The sequence below is a fragment of the Paroedura picta genome, chromosome 8 (genome assembly GCF_049243985.1).
Source record: "Paroedura picta isolate Pp20150507F chromosome 8, Ppicta_v3.0, whole genome shotgun sequence".
Lineage (NCBI taxonomy): Eukaryota > Metazoa > Chordata > Lepidosauria > Squamata > Gekkonidae > Paroedura > Paroedura picta.
In genome coordinates, this window is record NC_135376.1 from 54,588,463 (window position 1) to 54,615,656 (window position 27,194).

At 42.8% G+C, this 27,194-nt stretch overlaps 2 protein-coding genes and 1 pseudogene across 3 annotated transcripts in view; 2 read left to right on the forward strand and 1 right to left on the reverse strand.

Moving 5' to 3' along the window:
* The window catches only part of GFRA1 (GDNF family receptor alpha 1), a 445,406-nt gene that overhangs the window by 274,485 nt on the left and 143,727 nt on the right, over positions 1 to 27,194 (reverse strand). The gene's annotated exons all lie outside the window — the stretch shown is intronic.
* On the forward strand, positions 7,951 to 8,063 carry LOC143844102 (U6 spliceosomal RNA; annotated as a pseudogene).
* The window catches only part of CCDC172 (coiled-coil domain containing 172), a 37,208-nt gene continuing 24,827 nt past the window's right edge, over positions 14,814 to 27,194 (forward strand). Inside the window, exons 1-2 of the mRNA XM_077349877.1 lie at positions 14,814 to 15,005; positions 19,718 to 19,803. Of these exons, the coding sequence (XP_077205992.1) occupies positions 14,927 to 15,005; positions 19,718 to 19,803 (165 nt within the window). The 5' untranslated portion in view covers positions 14,814 to 14,926. The remainder of the gene's footprint in view (positions 15,006 to 19,717; positions 19,804 to 27,194) is intronic.

Sequence of the window (27,194 nt, forward strand, 5' to 3'; positions counted from 1 at the left end):
CTCCAGCGTTTTCATGGCAGACTCAATACGGGGTGGTTTGCCAGTGCCTTCCCCAGTCATTACCGTTTACCCCCCAGCAAGCTGGGTACTCATTTTACCGACCTCGGAAGGATGGAAGGCTGAGTCAACCTTGAGCTGGCTGCTGGGATCGAACTCCCAGCCTCACGGGCAGAGCTTCAGACAGCATGTTGTCTGCCTTACCGCTCTGTGCCACAAGAGGCTCTTTCCATTACATGTAGTTTAGCATTTGCATGTACAAACATTTGTAGGAAAAACATCTTTGCCACATGAAGTGTAAATTGGCCGTCATACTGAATGAATGAGAAAAGCTTGCCAAGCCCATTCTTCCTCTGGAAAGTTGACAGAATTTTAGCTTAGGAAACATATAGCTTAAGCATTCTCTTGACACTTTTTTATAATTGACTGGAATGTCATACACAATTAAATCAAAATGAGCCAGCAAGGAGATTCATTTGAGCCTGCAATCCACAAACCAGAGTTCAACAACAATGCTAAAACAGATCTGTGCTGTGGCTCTGCACCTTCATCTTCTTGCCTCCCACTCTTAGAGTATTGTGAAACCCTGGGGTTTTGTTATAGCTAAGGAAGGGTTTTGCTGATTGGGTGGGAATTAATTAATGTTAATAGTTTTAAATTAATATATTGGGTGATATGACCATATATAGTCATGTAGACCTCCTCCCAAAATGCCCAATGATGGGCCTCAAGGAGGTGGGAAGGGGAGGGGCCTCAGCCATGCAAATCCTTGCTGGACAAGATTCGTTGCATGTGGTAACAACTGGAGTCCAGAGAGGTAAGTACCCTAATTTTAACTTAACAGTGGGAGCATCATAGGCCTGCTCTGGCCCTGCTTCTGATGTGGAGGGGGGGGGGGTGTCATGGAGCAACATAGGCCTCCCCTGGCCATGTTTCTGCAGACTCCCACTGCAGGCTCCCTTTGGTGAAGAATAGCAAACTGGTAGCCAGCCCAGAGAGCAGGTGTCATTCTGTTCACAAATCATCTGCAAATATTTCCGTGCTATCATTTCCTGTGCTGTGTGAATGGCCTGATGATGTCACATCTGGTGGGAATGTCAGGGTGATGTCATTTCCGGTGACATGTAATTTCTGGGGGCATGGCAGAACATGAAGGTGTGGCCAGCTGACATCACCCCTGAGGGTCCTCAAAGCCTGAAAATGGCATAACCTTCTGTACCCTTCACCCTGCTTTCACTTGCTCCCTCTATCATTACTACTACTATGATGGTTTTGCCTCATGGAAGCCAGGAAAAAGGGCAGGAGCTGAGAATACAGCCCAGCTCCCCCCCCCCATAGTATGTCACAATCAGCTCCCCCCTTTGATTTTTACACCCACAGCCTACCCACCAAGCCCTCTGGATGAAGGCAGCCAATTCCCTAGCTGGTGGCCAAGTCCATTAAGGCAGGAAAGGAAATGTCACAAACCACCGCTGGAGCTTCCACAGACCCCCAGGGGTCCATGAATCCATGGTTGGGAATCCCTGGATTAAGAAGTACCCAAAGCATCCTTTATAAAAATATTATAGGGGAGAAATAAGTTTGTAGGGTGTTAAAGGTAAGTCCCTAGTTTGTAGGTGTGGAGATGGGTTGTCTTCACAGTAGGCTACCTGTACTTTTGAAATAAAATAATGCTGTTTTCATTGACTCTTTTCATCATGAATCACCCATTTTAGTATTTTTGTTTAATTAGCAGCAGCATAGAGAGATCAGAAATGTGAACATCTACCTGCAGGAAGTATGGCAATACCCCTTCCTGCATGTTCAGTTTATGTATCATTCTGTATGTGAGCTGACTGCAATTCATTCTGGCCTGGGAAGGGAGCCCCAGCACCAGATCAGTGGGAAAGGCTAGTGCATACATTTAGTTTTCCAAGGCTTACTTGGAATAATGCCAGGATTCAAAGACTCAGGAAAGAACATTTGTAGCTTTCGATGTACAGTTGGGACATCTCATCTACTATTTCAGTGTCTGCAAATCTTTCGTGGATCAACCTGCACTTAAATGGTTTACATCCAGTGGCAACTTTAAGACCAATGAATTTTTATTCAAGATATAAGCTTTGGTGTGCAAGCACACTTCTTCAAGCATCAAACTTTGTTCCACTGCTTCATACCAACATGGCTTCCCACCTGAATCTATCTTTTTTTTTTAATGTAATTTTATTTTTTATTATTATATAAAGCATTTACAGAGAAATTGAGAAGAAAAAGCGACCAGCTGATATGGTTTGCCATCTCTTTTAACATAGATATTCAGTTCCCATCACATATTATTCCTAATCTAGAAGTTTTTACCATTTTTCTTAGCCAGGTGATTGTTAATACATATGAGAGTATGATCTGTTATAAGAATACATTCTGTTATTATCTTAAATGATATTAGGTCAGTCTCCTTCATAAATTGGCCCTGACCCAAGAATTACTACTGCCGTCTTGTTAATGCCTATGAAGTATGGTTTGTCATCCTCTTTTAGCATACATATTGACATACATATTCAATTCCCATCGCATATTAATCCTGATCTAGGAGTTATTACCATCTTTCTTAGCAAAGTAGTTGTTGATACATATGAGGGTATAATCTATTATAAGGATATATTCTATTATTGTCTTAGATGATATAAAGTCAGTTCCCTTCATATATTGGTCCTGTCCTAAAAGTTACTACTGCTGTCTTTCCCACAGGAAGCCAGGAGAATACTCCATTGTTCAACTCATCCTTCAGGTGGTCGCAGAAAATGAAATTGTGTTTTTTTCCATAGTAGAGTGTTTCTGATTGTCCTTCTGTCAGGGCCAAAGAAATCTCTTACTTGATTCTTGCTTCCAGTCGCCTTTGAGAAGGCTCTGAATCCTTTGTCAATTTGGATCTCTTCCTCTGGTCGCACAGGAATATCTCCTGATAGCTTCCTGGTTGCTGTCGCTTTTGAATAGACTCTTTTTATTTTGCTGATCCAAATCATTTCCTGCTCTGAATAGACTTCCAGGTTTTCGGTACTTTCCTTCCTTGAATCTGTTTTCCCGGGTTCTTCAAAGGTACTTTGGGTTTTTACATCTCTGGCACTCTCTCCCTCCAGTAGATTAACTTCCAGACATTGATTTATTGTTAGCTGAGCTACGTCATCAGCTGGTCTCTCCGGACCATGGGCTCCATCCAAAAGCTCCCCCTTAGTCCCACGGATTTCCTTTTCCAGCTTATTGACTGCTTTCAGTATCTTTGAGTTTCCTTTGCATAACAAATGGAAAAGCTGTGCCTTAGTTAATTCTTCCATAGTTCTAGGCAGTCACAAACTATAAACAGAAAGTCTCGTGAGGTCTCGCGGGAGCACGAGCGATCCCAAATTATCAGTTTGTCGATCTCCGTATCAAGTCAAATTCCCCCACTGAACTTTCACCAACAAATCTTCAAAGCTCTGTCTTTGTTTGGTTAGTGGGTATAATTAGCTGGGAGTCTCTCACTCGACGAAAGAGGGAATTCGCTTGTAAATTGGTTGAGGGGCGGGGAGGGAAGAGCTTGTGGGGGAAGAAAGAGAAAAGCCAGAAAGCTTTCAATTCTTACTGTTGCAGATTCCAAGCTTCTGTCAACGCTCCTGTCAATCTGGTAACAGATGGTCTGGGAAGAATGTAAGATCAGCTGGTCGTTTCAAGCTTGTAAAGTTGTTTGTGACAAGGACGCCATCGTGACCTTGAGCACAGGCCGCTATTAATCCGGGGAGTTCGGTCCCCCTACCTCCCCACGGATCTGTAGGACCCTCAGGATGCCGTTCCCGGTTCCTGGGGCGACCGGTGAGCAGATTTGCGTATCTGCTCAGGTCAGCCAGGTGCAGAAGCTCCTGACCCTCGGCATAGCTTAAGAGCTGAACAGAAGTCCAGCTTTTTTATGGCGCCATCTTCAGTTGTCTCTCCCACCTGAATCTATCTTAAAGTGTTTATAGTCAAGATGCATTTTACTTTTTTGTAGCCATTGTGGGAACTGAAGAGATTTGTAATTTGATGTACTGAGAAGGGTTTTTTTAAAAAATAGACTGTAGGTGTTGTCACCATGGGTCATTCTTATATTCCAGTACTTTTGTTTATTTAAGGAAATTATTTCACAGATAAAAGTCTTAATTTCATATTGTGTTCTCAAGTGAGGATTGGGAAGCAAAACTGTCCCTCCAAAAAAGCTTGAATAGTCCTCTTGCATGCTTACAGTGAGGTTTAAGGGCAGAGTTTAGCAGGTCAAAGAGCACAGAGCTAAAAAGTGCTAGTCCCAGAGGGAGCAGGAAAGGCACAGAGATGGCTACATTTTCCCTTGTGCAGAATCCATGGTTGGGTTTTTGCCTCATGGTCTCCAAGGAGCTCAAGTTAGCATACACATTCCTGAGTTTCCTAATTTCCTAATTTGATTGTCACAAGTGCTAGTTTAGGCTGATAGAGAGGAAGCAAGGGCACAGGCCCACTAGGAACCAACCTAGCAAGATTAATGGCCAGTCCACTCCTGTACATTATTTCCATTCTTACTGGTATATTTAAGTATCAAATTTGTAGAGTTAATTCATATCTTTGGTATGGAATGGGTTTCCCTTCAGATATTGGCATGAGGAATTACAATACATTTCTGTTTAATTCTAACATCCACATTTAATACATTTTTTCTTTCCTATTTCCTGATAGTCAATCAATACTACCCTCCTATCCATGCTAGGCAAAGCAAATAATGGAGCACCTTACATTAAAAATAACATTCTCAAACGTTGTACTTTCAGCAAAAGGAAATTAAAATAGATACCCACATATTAGAACATTCAACAAAAATGAATTACTATGATCAAGGAATATATGATATTTAAAGTTTTAAAACTTTCATTTTAGAATATTTTTTCTGTAAATAGTAACTATCCAAATTCTTCTTTTTTAAGACATACAATTATTTATGGCACAATGGTTCACAAACTGTATATTCCTTTACAATAATATGTATTTCAATTGAAGAAGAGCTGTTTTATGTATCCTGCTTTTCTCTACCCTGAGGAGTCTCAAAGCGGCTTACAAAATGGCTTCCTCTCCCAACAACAGACACCATGTGAGGTAGGTGGAACTAAGAAAGCTCTCAGAATAGTGATTGGCCCAAGGTCACCCAGCTGGCTGCATGTGAAGGAGTGGGGAATCAAGCCTGTTTCTCCAGAGGGGCCACCACTCTTAGCCATAACACCAAGCTGGCTCTCTATATTGAACTATATCTTGGTTTGGTCTTATTTGCATTTGAAATAGGATTTAATTTTACAAAAGCAATTTAGAATTAAGACTTCAGATTTATCTAACTGGGATCAAAAGGGGTCGTAAGCAAATTAATCACATAATCACTAATCACATCTAGAGGTAATGATCCCCCAAAATTGTAAAGGTTGCCCAAGAGCCATATCCACACTGTTGCTCCTATCTTTAGCTCCAGTTACTTCTTTTTTCCTTGATACATAGTTTTCCAGCATCACAAACATTATTATGGGCAATGGAATATACAGCCTCTTAGCCCTACTGGCTTAAACTTTCTACCTCTTCTTTCCCCCTCTACATCTTTATGACTTACTTACTGTCCACTCTTAGACTTGTTTTTTTTCTGTTGCTGCAGTTTCTAGCAGAAACGTTTAACCACCAGAACCCGAGGAAACAATGTCTTTGAAAACATGCAGAGGGTCTTTTGGTTGAGTTTTCAATCACAATGCAATCCTAGAGTCAATGAACTTACAAGGGCATAACACTGTTTAACACTGAACTATTAATCTAGCTAAATATTATCTACAAAAGGAACAAAACTTTTAAAGGAACCAACCACAACACTACAAAACAGTGATATTATCTCTCTTCCTTCATTTCTGGATGGAAACAGTATCTCTGAGAATGCATGGAGTGCCCTTTGGCTGTGACAGTATTCATTTAGAGAGATGTTTTTCACTCACTTTGGCCATGTACGAAGTTTTCACTTTGCTCTGGTATATTGGTATATCTCCAATTATTGGTGTTATGTATGCTTATATGTTTTTACTGAAATATTTTATACATACAATATTATATATTTTTTAAAAAATGTTGCAATATCTTAATATTTTGATGTCTGCTACTTTGGAAACACTATTTGTGTGGAAAGGCAGCACTTAATTTTTTTATAATAAATTTAAAATAATAATAGGTATTATTCCAATGAGAGATCCTTGTTCTGGGTCACATAATGTCAGCCTTGCACAGGAATTTGCCTGATCTCCCATAGCTACTACAAAATATATTCTTTTGACACTAGATTAAGTTTGCAACACAAATAGTGTGTTACTCTCCATAAATTGGGATATGTGGAGGGTTCAACACTAAATTACAATTTGCCATTTGGGTTTTCAGTCAGTCAGTCAGTCAGTAACCTTTTATTGGCATAAAACCTTTTATTGGCATTTGGGGTTTTAACACGTTAAATTTCCAAAGTGGATCTTGGAACCTGGGACTTCCAGATCCCAATTTGATTCTCCAGCCATTACACCGCCTTGATATGTGGTTTTGCTTTGGAACTTAGGATCTCAAGGTCTGTCTACTGGAAGTACATTCTAACAGCAGGATAATATCAGTTTGGCCCTTCCCCTCCCCCACCATCAAAAATCGTCTTGATTAAATCTCATACTCACTGAGTGCAATGCAAGGGGAAAGAGCTACAGTTTTGCTCTCTGAACAAGCTCAGCACAGTTTTACAGGCCTCTGTACACACGGGACCACACATGTATGAAGGTCAAGGTGAAGCCAGCAGAAGCAATTCCACCTCCTCCACTCTTTGATTTATAAATGCTTCACACATCAACACAAGCCTGATATCTGAAAGAGTCAGGAACAAAGAAAACTGGAAAGGTCAATATCGGGTAAGTTACATGATTAATTTAAACACCAGGACACCTGAAAAATGTAGTAGAATAAATTTATTTTCTCTCATGTGCACTCTCCTGTCATTTCACTCATAAAAATCACACACAGAGAGCACTCATATCTTTCTCATATATGCACACTAGGGATGTCACATCCTTAAATTACCAAGCAACAAATAAAACAGGTGTTTGAACAATTATGAACAAAACACAGCAGAGAACTCACTTTTTAAAAATGTACTTTTCACTTTTATAAGAATAACCTATGGAGAAGATATCCAAAGAATGTTTTCCAGATGGAATTATATAAAATTTTGGATGCAAGACAGAAATTGAGATATCACAATACAAAATACTGCTTTCTTTTATAAAGAACATCTGCTGATAAACTGTTTACTTCCTAGCTAAATCCTAAGGGCTCTAACTCATTCTCAAGCAAAATTCAAATGGAAGATGTGCTTCCTGGTACTTTTCAACAATGTTAGGCAAGTTCTTCAAGTATTAAATGCTTTGGAGGCAATATAGTCTTTTAAATGCTAAAAATAGCAGTTTACTACTAAATGATGTCATTCAATTTCCCTGAAGCTTGAAACACTGAACAATTATTTAATATCATGGAAAAGCACAATGAGACAAGTTCTTCACTGACACTTCACATCAATCACTAAGATTGCACTGGACAGAAATCTTCACATCATCTGACACAATTACTGAAAAGCCATATCACAGCTCCTGGCAGTATAAGTACAGTTTTGCCTTTTCGTTATCTTGTGAAAATATTCACTTGTACTGATCGATAGATACATTGTTTTGTTTCTTTGTTGGCTCTGCCATTACCTAGAACACCTGGAAGAAAGTCCCATTGATTTCAATGATGAGTACTTCCCAAAGGGCAGTGATTGTAAGAACATATAAGACTGCCATGACCTTCATAGACAGCTGAACTGAGGCAGATCGGTGCTGCTTGTGACGCTAGCTCTCATGGCAGCACTCAGTGTTGTCAACCACTAACTGCTAGCTCACTAAATCATTGGTGCTCGCTTCAGCAGCACATATACCAAAATTGGAACGATACCGAGAAGACTAGCATGGCCCCTGGGCCAACCCATTGAGGCCAAATTCCTCAATGAGATCTTATAGGGTTCTAACCTTCCCTCCGTAGCTGAAAAGACAATCTATCTTTTATCTGACCAGGTTGATATAAAACCGCTCTATTTGCCTTGGCTGCAAGGAAAATAAGGGCCAACGTTACAACCGCTAAGGCAGCCTCTTAACACTCTTGCACTTTGTAGTCATGTATGCTTTTTCAGTTTTTTGGTCGTAAATTTTATATTTTTACACAGTTCCTTTTATTCTATTTTACTGTAAATTTGTATTTTATATTTTGTAAAGGCCTATGGGTAAATACAAATAAATGTATCTATCTCTCTATCTAATCACTGATGCCAGGGTTCGGGTGGACAGCACTAAAATGGCCATTCTCTTTTCTCCAGGGTTGCAGTCAGGGAGGGTTGCAGTCAGGGAGGACCAATCCAATAGCTGGATATTCCAATGTGGTGTTCTTCAGTGGGTGGTCCTCTCTCCAATGTTATTTAACATCTTCATGCTCCCTCTTGCCCAGCTGGTTCAAAGATTTGGGCTTGGATGTCATCAATATGCCGATGACACTCAGCTCTACCTCCTGGTGAGTGACCAACCGACCAACTGGCCAATGTCTAGAGGCCAGGGCTGACTGGTTAAAACAGAGCCACCTGAAGCTGAACCCTTCAAATATGTAGGTCCTGTGGCTGAGTAGGAAGGGACTAGTTGAGAAAGCATGCCTACCCAGCCTGGATGGCAAGCAACTTACTGCTGCAAAGACTGCCAGGAATCTGGGGGTGATAATAGATGCCTCCCTTCCCATGGAGACACAAGTCACCAAAGTAACTAAGCAGGCATTTTTCCATCTATGCCAGGTTAGGCTACTAGTGCCCTACCTGTCTTGAGATCATCTAGCCACAGTCATCCATGCAATGGTCACCTCCAGATTGGACTTCTGTAACTCACTCTGTGTGTGCCTTCTGTTGTCCCTACTCTGGAAACTACAGTTGGTCCAAAACCCAGCTGCCAGAGTCTTCTCTGGAACACCATGAAGGGCTGCACTTAGGCCCTTCTCAGTAGAGTACCAGATTAGGTTCAAGATGCTGGTTTTGATCTTTAAGGCCATTAATGGTTTGGGCCCAGCATACATGAAGGACGACTTCTCCAAATATATCCCCCAAAGAGCATCTAATTCCAACAGGCTGGTGGTCCGTGGCCCACAAAAGGGTTCCTGGCCTCGACCAGAGCCAGGACATTTTCAGGCCTCGCCTCCACCTGGTGGAATGCACTCCTGGAGGAGACACAGGCCCTGATGGAAGTTAACCAGTTCCATAAGGCCTGCATGATGGCGGTCTTCCACCAGGCATTTGGTTGAGGCCCGGGTTACCAGTAACATCTAGAAACCCCTCCCCCAATACTCTACTCTATAACATCTATGGCAGCAAACCATAGGAGAATAGTGTGGGAGAGGTTTGGCAGTAAGGACGCAAATGTTGTTTTAGATATTTTAACTTTTATCCAATGTTGTTTTAATGTGATATACACTGTCCTGAGATGTCTGGGCTGAGAGGGGTGGCCTTAAAATCAAATTATGAATGAATGAATGAATGAATGAATGAATGAATGAATGAATGAATGAATGAATGAATGAATGAATGAATGAATGAATGAATGAATGAATGAATGAATGAATGAAGTAGAAGCGTGGAACTCCTGAGTGGCCAAAGATTGTAAGTAGTGTCAGAGGGGTAAAACGTGTGAGGAAATGAGTAAACATTCCACTCACCCTTATTTCTCTTCTTTGTAAAGGAAAAGGGGTGAGTTTGCTTGAGATCATAAGAACACTCAAGCTGGATCGGAAAAATGGTCCATCTAATCTAATCCTATGTTATATTTCACCCAGTAATCAACAAGAAGGCCCAGAAGCAGGGAATGGAAGCCAAAGTTTGGCCAGTTGTTGCCCCCCTTCAGTACTAGGATTCATAAGTGCTTCTGAACATGACAGTTCTGTTTGGCCAACAGCTGTTGATAGGCCAGTCTTCCAAGAATCATCTTAATTTCCTTTTAAAGCAAACTCAACTAGTGGTCTCCACTACAACCCATGAGAGTGAGTTTCATAAGCCGATCTTAGTCTAAGATGTACTTCCTTTTGAATCTACTGCCCTTCACTTACATTGGGCCCCAATGAGATCTATTATTATAGGAGAATTTTAAGAGTGACATGTACAATGTCAGTGAATATGTCATTGCCACAAAAAACCATGGCAACTCTAAAATGATCTAGCAACTTAAGACTTAAAGAATTTCCTAGCATATAATAAACTGGATATATTTCAGTCCAGAAATCAATCATGACAGCTACTTTCTCTTCTCCATTTGCCCAGATTTTGGTCCCTTCTGTATTTCTTTGAGAGACAGTCAAATGTGTACAAGGTCTAGAATTTAGGATTCTAACATGTAGTATTTCAATATATCTGCTCTGACACAGGTGCTATTTCAGAAATGTGTCATGAAGCAGAGGTTGTCTTCATGTTGCTGTGCATATATGTAGTTCCTGTGGTCAGACAATAACTGTTTAGGGGTTCCAAAGCACTTAAGGAGGGGAGCCAGATCCCTGTCTTTAAACAAGTGAAAGACAAAGTCAAAGCTTTCTGGCAGTGTTTGGAACAATTCTTATGCACTATTAGAGATGGCTCTTACAAAGGTTTAATATTGAAACAAGGCACACAGCATGATTCTGTGCAATCCATTAGGAGATGTGGGTTCAAAAGCATACTTCCAAACATACATGGGCTCACAAGAGGCTAACTCAATTTCACAGAAAAAGGGGGGGGGGAGACACTTCCAGTTTTAACATCGCATAAATGAAAAAGTAAAATTATTTATAAAATATTTGTTAATCTACCATAGTGACCAAAAAAACTGAGCAAGAGATCTGTGACGTCCTCTTTTCAAAATCCCTCCTCAAGCACAAACTCATTTGGTGGCTTTAGACAAGCCACTCTGTTTTAATCTCAGCCTCATCAGAAACTGAGCACTATGCTGGAATACCTGATAGGGTTGTTGGAAGTATTTCTGAAATTGCTGTACAAACTAAGTACTGTATAATGAAGAAGAAGAAGAAGAAGAAGAAGAAGAAGAAGAAGAAGAAGAAGAAGAAGAAGAAGAAGAAGAAGAAGAAGAAGCGGTTCTCATATGCCGCTTTTCTCTATCAGAAGGAATCTCAAAGCAGATTACAATTTCCTTCCCTTTCCTCTGTTTACAACAGACACCCTGTGAGGTAGGTGGGACTGAGAGAGCCCTGATATTACTGCTCAGAACAGCTTTATCAGTGCTGCAGTGAGCCCAAGGTCACCCAGCTGGCTGCATGTGGGGGAGCACAGAATTGAACCTGGCATGCCAGATTAGAAGTCCGCACTCCTAACCACTACACCAAGTTGACACTTTTGACTCTTTACTTAATCATTACTACAAAAAGTGTTTCTAATCTTCATCTCCTAATCTGGGAGTATTTTTTCATAAAGACCATAATATCAAATTGATTTAGCCACGTCTAATACTCATAATATTTTGAGTTCAGTGTTATACATGAAAAAGAAGTAAATGTATATGAGGGAAAACAGGAAAGAATACATTTATCTCAGAAACGATATGGCAAGATCTTTCATTAGAGTTTCATAACATAATTAGATGTGCTATAAGGACTTGTCTGGATTCGCACTGTGGGCATCAAAACGTTCACTTGAAATAATCTATGGCTATCTCTGCATAATCCGTACATTGATAAATGTTTTAAGGTTTATCTGCAATTAGATGAAATCAAGCCTTAAGCCTAAAGCAGCTGACTACAAAAGTCAATGACTAATTCTGAAGTACTCCAGCAAGACATGACCTGATTACAGGACTTTTATTAAGATGCAGATGCAGATTGAGACACGGGGATGCTTCAGTGACCTACAAAGGAAAACCAAATGACTCTTCAGGCAAGCTGAAGCTTTATCAAAAGCCTTACTGTCAATTACTTTAATGGCATAAGAATATTAATAATTCAAGGTCTTTTCTTATCAAAGTCTATTTAGCCACAAATTTGCAAACAATTATTCACATATTTTATATCATATATACAATGCGGTCAGTCTGCTGAAGTCAAATAAACCTATAGGGAATGTGAATTATTATAAACATATGGACTGATTTTGATTCAGGAAGTCCCAAGTTTGATGTTTACCCATCAAGAACTCACTGGCAATGCAAGCCAAAGAATGCTTTCTGGAGTATGCTCCATTGAGCAGGATTTGAGAAGGATTCTCAAATTTTGTAGTTTAAGATTGTTCTTAAGATCATTTTAAAATCAAAACACTCTACCTCTCGATCAATCAGCTATATGGGAGAAATAATACTGGCCTCCCTTACTGGTCATTGCAAGGATAACATGATATATTCAAATCACTTTGAATGTGCTAATGTAGCAGGAGCTTGATTTCACACTCCTTAATCCATAAACCAGTTTGACCATCACCTGATCAAAAGGCAGGATATAAACAAAATTTGTTGTTTATTTTCAAAAAAAAAATGCTGCCTCTTCAGAGACTTACCCAAGACAGCTCACAATATAACTTTTCCCATTAAAATTGTAAAAATGCACACACATGTCAGTATTAAAACAAGGCATGAAATGGCCTTCAGATTGGAAGCAGATCTATAAAGAGTTTGCAAAGATAGTCACCTTGACAGATGATCTCTGGCAAAAGGCAGATCTAGGAAAGTTAACGCTGCTGTTACTATTAGATCTAACAGCAGCATTCAACACAGTCGATCACAAACTTCTGACCCACCACATAGCCAACATAGGGATCGGAGGCACAGCCTTGAAACGGCTGGAGTCTTTTTGCCAAAGTTGGGGCAAAGAGTGGGACAGAGGGTGGCATTGGGGGGAAGTATGCCCCACTGTAGGGACCTGAATTACCGAATCCTGCAAGTAGTCATATTTTCCCCAGTGCTACTTTAACATCTATATACACCTGCTCACCAGCTTATCCAGAGTTTTGGACTAGGTTGCAATCATTATGCAAATGACATCCAGCTATTTCTGTTAAAGAATGACCATCTGTTGACACCACTAGATGGACTGGCCAGGTGTCTGGAGGCAGTGGTAAACTGGCTCAAGCGGAGTCAGTTGAAGTTGAATCCAGCCAAGATGGAGGTCCTCTGGTTGTGCTGGTATGTGGAGAGAGAGGTGATTCAGCTCCCAGCATTTGATAGACCCCACTTAACACTGGGGCCTTCTGTCAAGAGCCTGGACATGATTTTGGATGCCTCCTTCTCAATAGAGGCCCAAATCACAAAGGTAGCCCTCCAGACATTTTTCTACCTGCCAGGAAAGGCAGCTTGCACCTTATTTCTCAGGGTCAGACCTATCCATGTAACGGTCACAGGAAGTGGTGAGGCATGCTGCTCACAATGAATTGAGGGAGAGAGCCACCATGGAAGACAGGAAGTGGTTCAACAAGCCAGGCTCAGCACCAGGCATTGCCAGCTGCTGTCGCCATCAGTCTTCCACAGCCAATCCTACTCTGAGGCAGGGATGGCCTCAGAAGATGGGAGGCAGCAGCAGCAGCTGGTGAAGCCTGGCACTGAGTTTGGTTCACTGTGCTCCTGCCCACACCATCTTCCATAGCTGCTCCAGCCCTCAGGAGAGCAGGGACAGCCTCAGAAGGTGGGTGGTGGCGGCAGCTGGTGATGCTCAGTGCTGAGCTGGGCTCGCTGCATTACCACCCATCTTTCATGGCTTCTCCCACCATTAAGAAAGTGGGGACAGCCTCAGAATATGACTGCCCTGCATTGAGCCTGGCTCACTGCACCCCCACCAGAGCAACCCATCCTACAAGGCTGTGCCCACTCTCCTGAGGCCCACTCAGAAGATGGGCAGCGGTGCAGCAAGTGGGGTTAAGCACTGAGCCTCTCCAACCTCATCTGCCTCTGCTGCCCATATTCTGAGGCCATTTCTGCTCTCCTGACAGCTGAGATGGATGGTGGCACAGCAAGCAGGGCTCAACGCCGGGTATCTCCAGCCACCATCTACCAGCACAGTCCCTGGGGTGGGACAACAGATATCACATTCAGTATCATTTCCGTTGCAGGGAATGTGCCAATAGATGTGTTTCACATGAAAAAGTCTCTATCAGTTCAATCTATTATTAACATGTCAGATAAAAGTACAATTAAAAATATACAACAATAGCAAGAAACACTCTGCAGAGGGCAGACAAAACACAACTCAGGAACCCCCTTTGTCTTTCCCTCCCTTCCATATCTAGATAAAAACCCAATTACAATAAAGGACTAAGAAGATAAGTTGCCAGCAAAGAGAGCCAGAAAAGGGAGGAAGGGCTTCTTGGACAATGCCGTTGGCATGAAGGTGAAGGAAGCACTTTATGCTTATTTCTTTTCTACAGTAGACTCAGAAGCTGTAGAATAAGATGGTAAACTGAGGTGACGTAATTCTGAATAGTAATACTTCAAATGATAAGTAGGGGGTCAGAGGTTTGAACGCCCACCCCTCACAAAAAGACAGTGAGTGCTAACTGCAGGGATAGTTTTTTGCCTGTTTTGTTTTTAGTAAGAGATTTTAAAAAATGCAGCCTTCTTCTGAAATCTAAATTAGTATTGCACAGATTTCTGCTACCTGCTACATAACCAGTAGTTAGCATCGAAGAAAGGAGCTGAAGCAATCAGGCTCTAAGAGAGTGAGTGAGTGAGTGAGAGAGAGAGAGAGAGAGAGAGAGAGAGAGAGGTTGCTTAGATACTAGAGGGCTACCATTTTCCCTCAAGCAGGCCCCAGATACATTTCTGCAGCTCTCTCCCTAAAAGAGGTAGTAGCAATCCACTTTCCAATTTCCTTCAGTGGTCCCTGAAGAGGTGCAGCAGAGATGAGCCTAGACACTCTGTTTCACCACATTCTCCTGGCAGAGCAAAAGTCAGAGGAGAAGAGGCGCCTCATGCACCAAGGTGAATGGCCACTGAGTTACTTGAGACAAGAAAGTATGATTGTGAACCGCCTAGGCCTGTGACTGTTAGATTAAACTTAACCTGAAATTTCACAAGTAGCTGAGGTAGCTGGGCTTATTTTATCTGTCTATTCAAGATATTTTTATGCTGCCTCTTCAGAAACCTGCCTGAGGTGACTTACAATTAAAAGCGCCACAACAGGAAAAAAGCCAGCCATTCAAAAGAAGCCATTAGACATAAGCAAGCATAAATCTGAACCCAACCACAGGAAGTTAATAAAAACCCTGAGTAAAGGTTGGTTTGACACCAAAAGAAAGTAAAGTAGGCACCAGGTGAGCCTCAAAAAGGAGGACATTCCAAAGGCAAGGTGCCACCATAAAAATGCCAAATCTGTCGGTGTCACTTGCTTTGGCTGCCCACCAACAGCTGACACCCAGCAAGAAATGGATTTTCTGGCAATTCCTAGAGCACTATGACATCATTTCCCAATTTCCCCAAGTTATCATGCTGGCAGTAATTTTAAAGCATTTTTTCCTCCAACCCAAAAGAATTGCAGAGGTATGTGCAGGTTGCTGGCAGGAGGTCTCACGCCACAGTGGGAGACTTGGCAAATGATAACCCCCTCCCCTCACAAATGAAACTGATTTTAAATTTCTTCCTTGATACAGAGTCACTCATGGTGTAGACGAGACCAAAGAAATTATACAACATGGCTACTTCCTTACCATTTCTCATAGAAAAGCTATTTTTAAAGTCCTGCTGATCACAAGAGTACACAAGGCCAGAGACATGGGTGTTCTCTATCTCATTGCTGGGAGACACTGACAGAAACATGGTCTGTGTGCACTAACTATGCCCTACATAATCCATAGATGCCCATTGTACTCAGCTGAACTTGAGCTTATGACCTAATAAGATAAAAGGGTTTTAGTGTGAATGCCATGCTTCCTGACAGAAACATGACCTTCCTCCCTCCTCCTACTAATGCCCTGGGTTTTCTCACAAACACACACAGGAGAATAACTGGAAGATCAAGGCTGGAGACTTTGGGGTGCAGAATGGGATATTATCTGGTGACTGAACATGCAATTATATTGTATCCATGGAAGTATAAATGCTTTGCAGTATGGAGCCTGCACACCTCTGCCTTTTGGATTATATTGCAGAAGCCTATTATTCATCTGAAAAAATAAAAAAAAATTCCTTCTCATCCTTGGTGCTTGGATAACTGGAGTTTTTTCCCGAAGTCCCGAACCTAAAGACTTAATTTAGGTCAACAACATGTAATTTTAAATGTGAAATTTAAATTTTACCCACATTAGGAATAAGCACCATTACACTCAGTAGGACTGACTAGGAATTACTATATAGTGTCAGGCTGTTACTGTGTAGTTTAAGATTTTGGGGGGAATTACAAGTGATTTAGATTTTAGAGCCTCTTGTGGCGCAGAGTGGTAAGGCAGCCGCCTGAAAGCTTTGCCCATGAGGTTGGGAGTTCGATCCCAGCAGCCGGCTCAAGGTTGACTCAGCCTTCCATCCTTCCGAGGTCGGTAAAATGAGTACCCAGCTTGCTGCTGGGGGGTAAACGGTAATGACTGGGGAAGGCACTGGCAAACCACCCCGTATTGAGTCTGCCATGAAAACGCTAGAGGGTGTCACCCCAAGGGTCAGACATGACTCGGTGCTTGCACAGGGGATACCTTTACCTTTACCTTTACAAGTGATTTATGATAGTCAGGAAAATGACTTTTTTTTATTATGAAACTATTCTCTAAACCTGAATGCAAAAGGAAAAGCTCGAAAATTTGACTGAGATCTCTGAGGCAACAAAATCAAGTTAAGAGTGCTCCTATTTATTTATCTGAAACCATTCCAAGATAATCTCATGATTCTTTTGAGTGGAAGATTTTTAGACACTTGGGATTTGGAGTAAAGAAAAAAAAGACCAATTTTCTCCTAGAAGCATCAAATAGGATTTCCACTTAAGATTTCTTTATGCATTGAGTGGAGCTGCAGTTACTGTCAGATGTAATTCATATCTTTAGCTATTCCCGAGCAAGTTTTCTTTTTGCACAAAAACCTACTTAATCTAAGTGTGACTACTTGACTGGAATAATCCCAGCTGTCAGTGCTTCACCTCCTACTTCACAAATAGAAATATCTTTTAGGACTGTCAATTTTGATACATAGCAAAATTTTAGCTGGACCCTGGGACCCTATCCAAATGGGGTAACATTCATAGGGATCACACTCCGCATCTAAAGGTTCCTCTCTATTAAACTGTAGATCAGAGAAATCAATCATCCCTTGTTTAAAAGCAATTAAAAGGATCATCTGCAGAACTGGCAGGTACTTAACAACTCCAAAAAGAAAGTAATTAATGGGGAAGGGACTCATGGGAGGGGAGAATCCCATCCTTCCTCTCTTCCTCCCCTTCTTGTTTACATGCCACTCAGGCATGTGCCTGCCCTACTGGCTCACGCTATGGAGGAAGAAGTGGTAGGGGCTAGTTTTGATGTTCTTCTGCTTTACCCTTATCTAAGCCTCCTGTGCCACTGCCTCAGCAGCCAAACAGACTGGGAGACAATAGTAGCTCCCATTCTGTTCGACTATCACCTGGACTATAGGGTTTCACTGGTTCCTCCTCTGCCTGTTTCTCTTCCACACTTATCTCTTATGGCACCACTAAGGTGGCCATGATGAGGAGCAGTAGCCCTCACTCATATCACCTGTCCTCCTTCTTGCTTGTCATCCTGTTGAACCGTTGCCACAGAACCAAAGAGGGGATGGAGAGAGCATTAGCAACTCTCTCAAAGCAAATTCAATGGCAGAGGCAATCTTGCCCCCTTGTCTCCAAGTCTGCCTGCCTGCCTTCCCCCCTCCACCAGCCTGTCTTCCTTCCCAGGGTTCTGCAGGAAGCACCAGGATGGTGGTGGGGGTGATAACTTCCCTCCTTTTTAACTTTTCAATTTTTTCAGCAAATTTAAGGAATTCGCAAAGTTTGTTTAAAAATCTCCATTCTGTATATATGGCTCTGATCCAAGGATTTAAGTATTTACTAATAGGGCTATGCTGACTATTAAATATACTGAGAGAGTGTAACATCCTGCAGAGTGTAACATCCTGTGAAAGGCAAAGGGAGTTAGACAGTCCCTCAAATACACTGGATCCAGACTGCAAATGGCCTTGAAGGTCAAAATCAGAACCTTGAACATGATCCAGTACTCAACTGGCAACCAATGCAGCTACCTCAGCACAAGATGAATATAGGCTCTCCATGGAGTTTCAGTGAGAACCCTAGCAACTGCATTTTGCCCTAGCTGTAGTTTCTAGGTCAGGGAAAGGGATGCCCATGTAAAACGAGTTACAGAAATCCTATCTGGAAATGGACCATTGTCTGGATCACTGTGGCCAGGTGTTCCTGGGAAAGATAGTGGCCAGGTGTTCCTGGGAAAGAAAGAAACTGGAGAGCCAGTTTGGTGTAGTGGTTAGGAGTGCGAACTTCTAATCTGGCATGCCAGGTTCAATTCTGCGCTCCCCCACATGCAACCAGCTGGGTGACCTTGCGCCACGGCACTGATAAAACTGTTCTGACCGGGCAGTGATATCAGGGCTCTCTCAGCCTCACCCACCCCACAGGGTGTCTGTTGTGGGGAGAGGAATGGGAAGGCAACTGTAAGCCGCTTTGAGCCTCCTTCGGGTAGGGAAAAGCGGCATATAAGAACCAACTCTTCTTCTTCTTCTTCTTCATAGGATGATAGTAGCTGCACCTGGCATATGTGAAAAAATGCCAGTTAGGCTACTCTCATGACTTGTGCCTCCATTGACAATGATCATAGCGAGATTCCTGTCCGAGTGCAAGGTCTTCAATTGCACTCCACCCAGGATGGGGAAACATGCTTCCTGATCCACCCCCTTCCAACCAAACCACAGGACCTCCATCTTGGAGGGGTTGAGTTTCAGTTGACTTTGCCTGACCCATACCAGCACTGCTTCCAAATAGAAAATCTTTCTGGAGGGGGCTGGAACAGCTGTCTATCAAGAGATAGAGCTGGGTGTCATCAGCATACTGATGAGATCCCAGGCAAAAACACTGGACTAGTTGGGCCAGAGGGCACATAAAGATATTAAATAATGTGGGGGAGAGTAGTGTATCTTGTGGTACTCCACAAGGAAGATAGTATGAATGTGACTGCTCCTCTCCCACCCTCTGTGTACAGTTCCAAAGAAAGGAGACCAGTCATTGAAGGCTGTCCCCTGAATCCTGGCCCTTCATCCACAGTCTAGCACAGGGGTAGTCAAACTGCGGCCCTCCAGATGTCCATGGACTACAATTCCCAAGAGCCCCCTGCCAGCATTCGTTGGCAGGGGGCTCTTGGGAATTGTAATCCATGGACATCTGGAGGGCCGCAGTTTGACTACCCCTGGTCTAGCACAACGTGTTAGGCACTGGTAGGTTGTTGTTGTTATTGTTATGTGTTATCCACCCTTTCTCTACAGACTCCAGTTCAGGGCATACTACATGAGATGAACTCTGACTGATAAGCTATAATCCTTACACTCATGAATTTCCCAGCCTAAGAGTTCCATGAAATGTTTCTGTATTAATAGTTTGCGATGCTGTTTTCTTCCTCATGAAATGTAAATTATAAGAAAATGCTTGTTCAGAATTTCTTCCACATGTCTAAAAAATAACTCGTTTTGTGTTGCAGTTAAACAGGAAATAGCTTTAAGTCATGAAAAAGTCAAACAAGCAACAGAACAACTGGATGAAGCAAAAAGAAAATTAGAAACTGAGGTAGTAAAGTAATTATTACATTGTGTCAATTGATTAAGGTAATTAAGCTGTATGCTTCACACTCAGACCTTCCACAGTTTATGTCAGGTGTCACAGTATTTTATCGGTATGAATGTCTTTCATGCTTCTTGGCATCAGGCTACAGCCTCTCACAGCCACTTCCTTTCAGTGAACAGCATTTTGAGGGCCATTCATACCCTTATAAAACCTCTGGCTGCCTTTTGGTGTCTAAGGCTGTCAAGGGATCTAATTTTATGAATCCTGCAACTTCTAAAATGTACTGTGCAGAAGCTCCTCATTGTCTCAGTTTGGGACTTTCTGTTTGAAAGCTTCCCTATTATTGAGCACCATGAACACTTAGAAAAGCTCTCTTGTGAAAATACAGAATCTGCAGAGCTATTAAAAATGTTTTGGACCAATTTTCACATGGTAGATTTTTTATGACCTCAATGTAGGAATAAACCCAGGTCACAGAACAGGAGCCCCATTATCTTTTAGTTGCCTGATGATACAATGACACTCATTGTGCCTCTGCTTGTAAAACTAATTTATGACAATTATAATTATATTTGTATTCCACTAATTTGCCATTGACTCATTATGATTTACAGTTATGGTTTCCATGGTAGATACAGAGGGGACTTTAAAGTAGAACAACAATTACTATGCATTACTAATAAGGAAAGCTAGAAAAGCATTCCTAAACCAATTAAATCCACTGAATTAATTACATGAAGGTCAGTGCTTATTAACTTGCATGTGTTGTTAGTATCTGTTTATTTTTCAGGACAGACCAAACCTCACAAGTAAAACAAAAACAATGTGTATTGCCACAATTAAATATGAAACACTATTAAAATTATCACATCCATTTTGATGAGCATAGAAACATAAGCCTATGCTATCCCTTTTTAAATATCTCCGGTATAATGACATACATTAATCTGCTATCAATATCAGATTTTCCAGATTCCTCTATAGGACTTTGACTTGCAGGTGGGCATGCTGGCCTAAGTATGATGCTTTTCGGTTGGCTTAAAACAAGGCTACAGCTTTATTGGCATATCAGAGTGTTGGCCTGGCATGGGAGAGAGAGCCTGCATATTTTATTTATTTATTTATTTGTTTTTGTTTGTTTGTTTGTTTATTTATTTATTTATAATTTAATTTATATCCCGCCTCTCTTGACTAAGTTGTCTCGATGTGGCTTGCAGCAATAAAAACATACCCCATTAATACCCGCAAAGACATTTAACATACAGTTCCCTACAATAAAATTATCAAGAACAAGAATTCACAGATAGCAGCAAAAACCGACAATGTGATCAACCTATGTGATCAACTGACCACGAGAACCCTGACCACAGTGGCTCCCTGGGAGCCACCTGGTTCCACCTCTGTGATCAACCTATGTGATCAACTGACCACGAGAACCCTGACCACAGTGGCTCCCTGGGAGCCACCTGGTTCCACCTCTGGGAAAACAGGTCCCCTTTCCACTGGGCCCCATCCAAGGCTCCATCCCAATCCAAAACCGCCACTAGAAGAGAAGAAGAAGAGTTGGTTCTTATATGCTGCTTTTCTTTACCCGAAGGAGTCTCAAAGCAGCTTACAATAGCCTTCCCTGTCCTCTCACAATAGACACCCTGTGAGGTGGGTGAGCCTGAGAGAGCCCTGATAGCACTGCTCGGTCAGAACAGCTTTATCAGTACTGTGGCGAGCCCAAGGTCACCCAGATGGCCGCATGTGGAAGAGTGCAGAATCTGGCTCTCCAGATTAGAAGTCCACACTCCTAACCACTACACCAAACTGGCTCTCACTAGAAAGAGGCCCCTAGCCTTGTTCCCGCCAACACTCTTAGAGCCAACGCCTTTCACTCCATATGACCCTTGTGCCCCAGGAGCCATATGCCCTGCCCACCATCTAGGAGGTGAGTCCCCATGCCCCCAACCCCAATCAATATCAGAATGATAGGCAACCAGACTGCCCCAGCCTTCAATCGGCCACTCACTGCCCGTTGGTCTTCCTCACAATCACTTTGGCTTTTCTCAAGAACTATGCATCCAGCCTTACCCACCAGTAAGCCAGTCTGGCCCAGAATAACTGCAGCTGAGGTAGCTTTAGCAGCATAGTTCCAAGTCCTTTCAGATCAGCTTCATAAGGTGCCCTCTGATCACGGGCAGGTAACTTCTCCTCGGGTATGATGATCCAATCCTGGCATCTGGCTCAAAAGGCCTCGCTGATGACATGTGTCCAGGAGCCCTGATCATCCTTTCTTCCACTGCCCATACCACATGTTGGTGATGCAGTCCCCAAGACTATGTTGATCTCCTAACCAGCATGGTGGCATAGCAGCCAAAGACACAGAACTATGCGATCTCAGTGCTGAGCATTCAGCCGGGCAGATAGTGAGCCAAGGTTTTTTCTGCTTGCAGGCCAGCATCAGGGCTGTGGATTAACTGTGTGGATCCTCCTAAGCTTATGGCTATGTCTCAGCTTGGTCACTAGGGGAGGAAGGCCCAGTTTTAGCTCATCTGGCCAGCTCCAAAAAGAGAACATTTTGCCCAGAGTTGTGAGGGTGCATGAAGCCAGCCTCTCCTTCCATAATGGGTTTTGGGCTGGGGGAGACACTAGCTTGTCCTGCCTTGCACATGGAGCAGCAAGTGGATAGGGAACATGGACCTATGTGGAGAGGACAGCAGGTATCCCATCAGAAGGCCACTTAAAAGGCTGGTTTAAAGAGAATTTGCCCGGATGCTTACTAAGTTGCAATGGCTGAGGCAGCCTTTAACAGGGAATGCCTCCTTATCTTGGAATGGCATCTTCGGGTCCAGAGATGAGGCTTGGATTAACATGAGAGGTTCTGGTCTGACTGTATGGGACGGGGTGTGTGGTTCGATGGCTTTCTTCCAGAGCATCTTCACCCAACTCTGTATAGTGCCAGACCGCCGCCTTGGCCTTTTAAGTGGCCTTGCTTGGTAACCTGTTTTGCCTGGAAATGGGGATGCTTTTTCCCCACTTCAGCTTCAACTATTTATGGGCCTGTCTTCCACAGTGGGGGCTGGAGGCCAGAAGGCATGTGGATCAATCAGCTTGCATCGGGGGACTATAATAGCATTTTAAGTTGGGATGTTCTGGGCACATATCATAGGCCTGGGCATTGGTAGTCAGGGGTATATGGGCTTTGCATGCCATACCAGTGCTTAATCTTTGGCTTGTTCTAGGTCTGGTGTTGCCCATGTTACTGGTGCTGATTGAGAGCTATGTCACACAGGATGCCACTAAACTTACTTCCACCACATGATATTTGCTGCCAAGCATGAAAGTACCAGCTAAAGAACCAGCCACCTTCAGATGTCTGTTCATAGACTAGATGGATAACTGCCTGGTTGATGCACCAGGACAAGACCTCCTGATTGGCAAAAGTCCTGCCAAGGACCCCAGCCAATGTGATAGGAAACCTTACCTTGACATCATGCCCCTGAGCATTCTATGTTACAGTGCCACAGCCACTGGTGAACCCCCACCTACAGTTATTGTGGCACCTCTAGCCATGGGTTCCTGTCTGCTTTGGTGCACACTTGCCAAGCACCTATATAGTTAGCAGAGGTGTCCTAGCAGCAACACCCTTACAGTGTACCAGGAACTCCTGCCATATCCTTCAATTAGCATTGGTAGCCTTCATAACCGCCATGCGGTTATGGGGTGCCTTCTGTCTGCTGTGGTCCTAGCCCATCTGGTCCCCAAAACCCCCACCTGTTGCCATCTCCTCATGGGTAAAGATGAAGTGGCCCAGCCATGCCTGCACCTCCTGGTAGTGCACAGTTCCTACCCCTGTCATCACCCAGGCCCTTCCTAACAGCCAGCTAATCCCTGGTAGCTGAGAGGTGTTCTTTAGCATGGGGAAAGGGAATCGGCTGCCTGGCTTGATTGACAGGTGGAAGAGAGTCGCGTATAAATTGCGTTGCTCTCTTCCATCATTGCCAGCAGCACTTGTGGAGGGGGAGAAGTGCGTAATGGCAGCAGAGAAGAACGAGACAGCAGGAAAGGTGAGGAGGGGCTGGGAGGCGCAATTTTATGTAGCATTACGCCACTCAGCTGATGTAACGCTATTTTTAAAGATGTGCGGAAGTGCTCTTAGAGTTCAAAGGTGTTTTGGTATCTATTTCACAGAAAGTGCTTGGGGTCAAGAAAATGTTCCCAGGAAATATAAAATTTTGATGTTCTGAAAAACTAGGTAGCATATAATTTGAACCTGACTTATAGCATTTTGCCTTTCAAGGTTCAATGCATCCTGTTTAAAAGTACTGTTCTTAAGAATATATTATGTAAGTACTTTAGCATGGCTATTGGTAGCAGTCAGGCATTTCAGTATTTCCTCCGTGGGAGAGATCTGAGCCAAGCTTGATAGTACAAAGTCCTATTTTAAAAATCATTCTTACTCATCAACCTTTTGGAAGAATGAAATACAAAGGATTAATTCTGTATGATGAACCAGTCAGAGGATCACACTACTAGTATGACATCAGACCTCCAAACTCAGCATCCATCATGCTCCATCTGGCTGCAGATACAACCTTGAAAGAATCATATAATAGGCAGATGGCCTGTGATGGCTGGCCCTTTAAAAATCTGTCATCTGCAACCAGCTGTCTAGTAGCTCCACCTTAGGGCTGGGAATGAGAAACAGCAGGAGAGAAATTGTTCCAAGAGTGACACTGATCCCTAGTGGGCTTAGCCACATATCCATATGACTTCTGAGTACAGGCAAGACACTGGGCATGCCCTAAATATGATGAAGATCCTTAAATGGCCTCTGGAAGGAGGAAGAGAGATATATGCAATTTCTTGCTCTCAGCTCAGAAGGATGTAGAGCTAGGTGACAAGATGTGGAATAGGATGGAGTATAGCCTCCCCACCCACCCACCCCAAGGTAAAGGGAAAGCACTTCATCCAGATCAGATCCTGATATATCATAGCCATGGTCCAGGACCTGACTCTCATGTTGGTTAGACTGACATTACTGGATTCCGTTTTAAAAGAAGCACCACTCTTTGGGGGAAACAGCAATGCTTGTGCTGTTTTATTTTTATATCAATTCCTTCGGCTGCTACTCTGTACAATGTATGACTCCCATGGTTTCTGTCCATTGCTAATTCCTGTTAATTGTCCTGAATTGCTCCAAGAAATTACCCCTGATTTCCTGGGAGAGATCAAACAGCAAATTTTATCCATCATAGTCCAGCTAATGAGTAAACATTTAGATTCAAATTTCCATTCATTGACATGAGGAAGGGAGGCTTCTAATTAGCATATACTTGCTTCCCCCATTAACTTTTCAGGAGCCCTGACTCTTGCCATCATGTAAAACACTGATCAGTTCATACCCCAGAAGAAGAATGGACACCATTTTGGTGGCTAGGATTTTGTTTTGTTTTTAAGATGCAAAGCCAAGAAACATCTTTAATTCAGAGTGCCAAAAAGCTTCCTTTTGAAGATACAAATCTAAAGAATTAAATATTGTTCAGTGAATCATTATTTTGGGCAGGATGGCAGTAATTCACAGTGTGGCTACAAGTATCAGCCAAGAATATAAACAGGAAAACATGCTGTGAATGAGTTTTTTAGGAACAAACTTTTAGCACCCCAGTAGCATCACTTTATAGCAGCAGGGGAAAGGGCATCATTCCTCCTTCTCAGTTTGTCTGCATGGATAGTGGGCAGGGTTGTAATGGGAATGGACTGAAATAGGAAAGGACAGCAGATAGGAGGGAAAAAATAAAGGAAATTGGATACTTTACTTTGTGCCATTTAAAGCATCCCCCCATTTTTTAATCTCCAAGTTGCAGTCAATTTATGCTGACCCGGCAGGGTTTTTATGGCAGTAGGCATTCAGATGAGGTTTGCCTTTGCCAGCCTCTGTGTAGTGAACCTGGTATTGTTTGGTGGTCTCTAGAGTTGACAGTTCCAATTTGTGAAAAATAATGGAGATTTTGGGGTCCAAGGAGTGTGGGTTTTGGTGGGGTATATGGAGGTCAAGAAGCAACAGTGAGAACTGAGCATGGAATCACTGATTGATTCAAAATTGAGAAAGGAGTTCGGCAAGGCTGTATACTGTCCCCTTGCCTATTTAACTTGTATGCGGAGCACATCATGAGAAAGGCGGGGTTAGAGGAGTCACAAATTGGGATCAAGATTGCAGGGAGAAATATCAACAACCTCAGATATGCAGATGATACCACTCTAATGGCAGAAAGTGGAACTAAAGAGCCTGTTGATGCAGGTGAAGGAGGAGAGTGCAAAAGTTGGCTTGAAACTCAACATCACGAAAACAAAATCATGGCATCCGGCCCTCTCAATTCCTGGCAATTAGATGGGGAAGAAATGGAGATAGTGACAGATTTTATTTTCCTGGGCTCCAAGATCACTGCAGATGGGGACTGCAGCAAAGAAATTAAAAGACGCTTGCTCCTGGGGAGGAAAGCTATGGAAAATCTAGACAGCATCCTAAAAAGCAGAGACATCACCCTGCCAACAAAAGTGCGTTTAGTCAAGGCTATGGTATTCCCAGTTGCAATGTATGGCTGTGAAAGTTGGACCATAAGGAAGACCGAGCGTCAAAGAATTGAGGCTTTTGAACTCTGGCACTGGAGAAGACTCTTGCGAGTCAGTTGGACTGCAAGGCGAACAAACCGGTCAGTCCTAGAGGAGATCAGCCCTGACTGCTCCTTAGAAGGCCAGATCCTGAAGATGAAACTCAAATACTTTGGCCACCTCATGAGAAGGAAGGACTCCCTGGAGAAGAGCCTAATGCTGGGAGCGATTGAGGGCAAAAGAAGAAGGGGACGACAGAGAATGAGGTGGCTGGATGGAGTCACTGAAGCAGTCGGTGCGAGCTTAAATGGACTCCGGGGAATGGTAGAGGACAGGAAGGCCTGGAGGATCATTGTCCATGGGGTTGGACATGACTTCGGGTTGGACATGACTTTGCACCTAACAACAACAACAACAACAAAATGCCATAGAGTCCACCTTTCAAAGCAGTCATTTTCTCCAGGTGAACTGATCTCTTGCATTTAGAAATCAGTTATGATTCCAAGAAATCTCCAGCCACCACCTGGTGGTTAGCAATCCTACTGGTCTCCCATTAAAGAACTGATCAAGGTTGATTCTGCTGAGCTTCCAAGGCCTGTTGAGATTGGTCTAGCCTTAGTTAGCCCTATATTCTTCCTTAAAAATGTAAGCAAAGTATACGTAGAGTTAATTAAATGAAGTACACAATCTTATCCTAGGGCTTTGAGTCTCATTTGGATTAAAATAAGAACTTCATGATAGAAGAGGGAGACTTGCTGAGTCCAAATAAAGCCTGAGTTACAATGCAGGATATTACA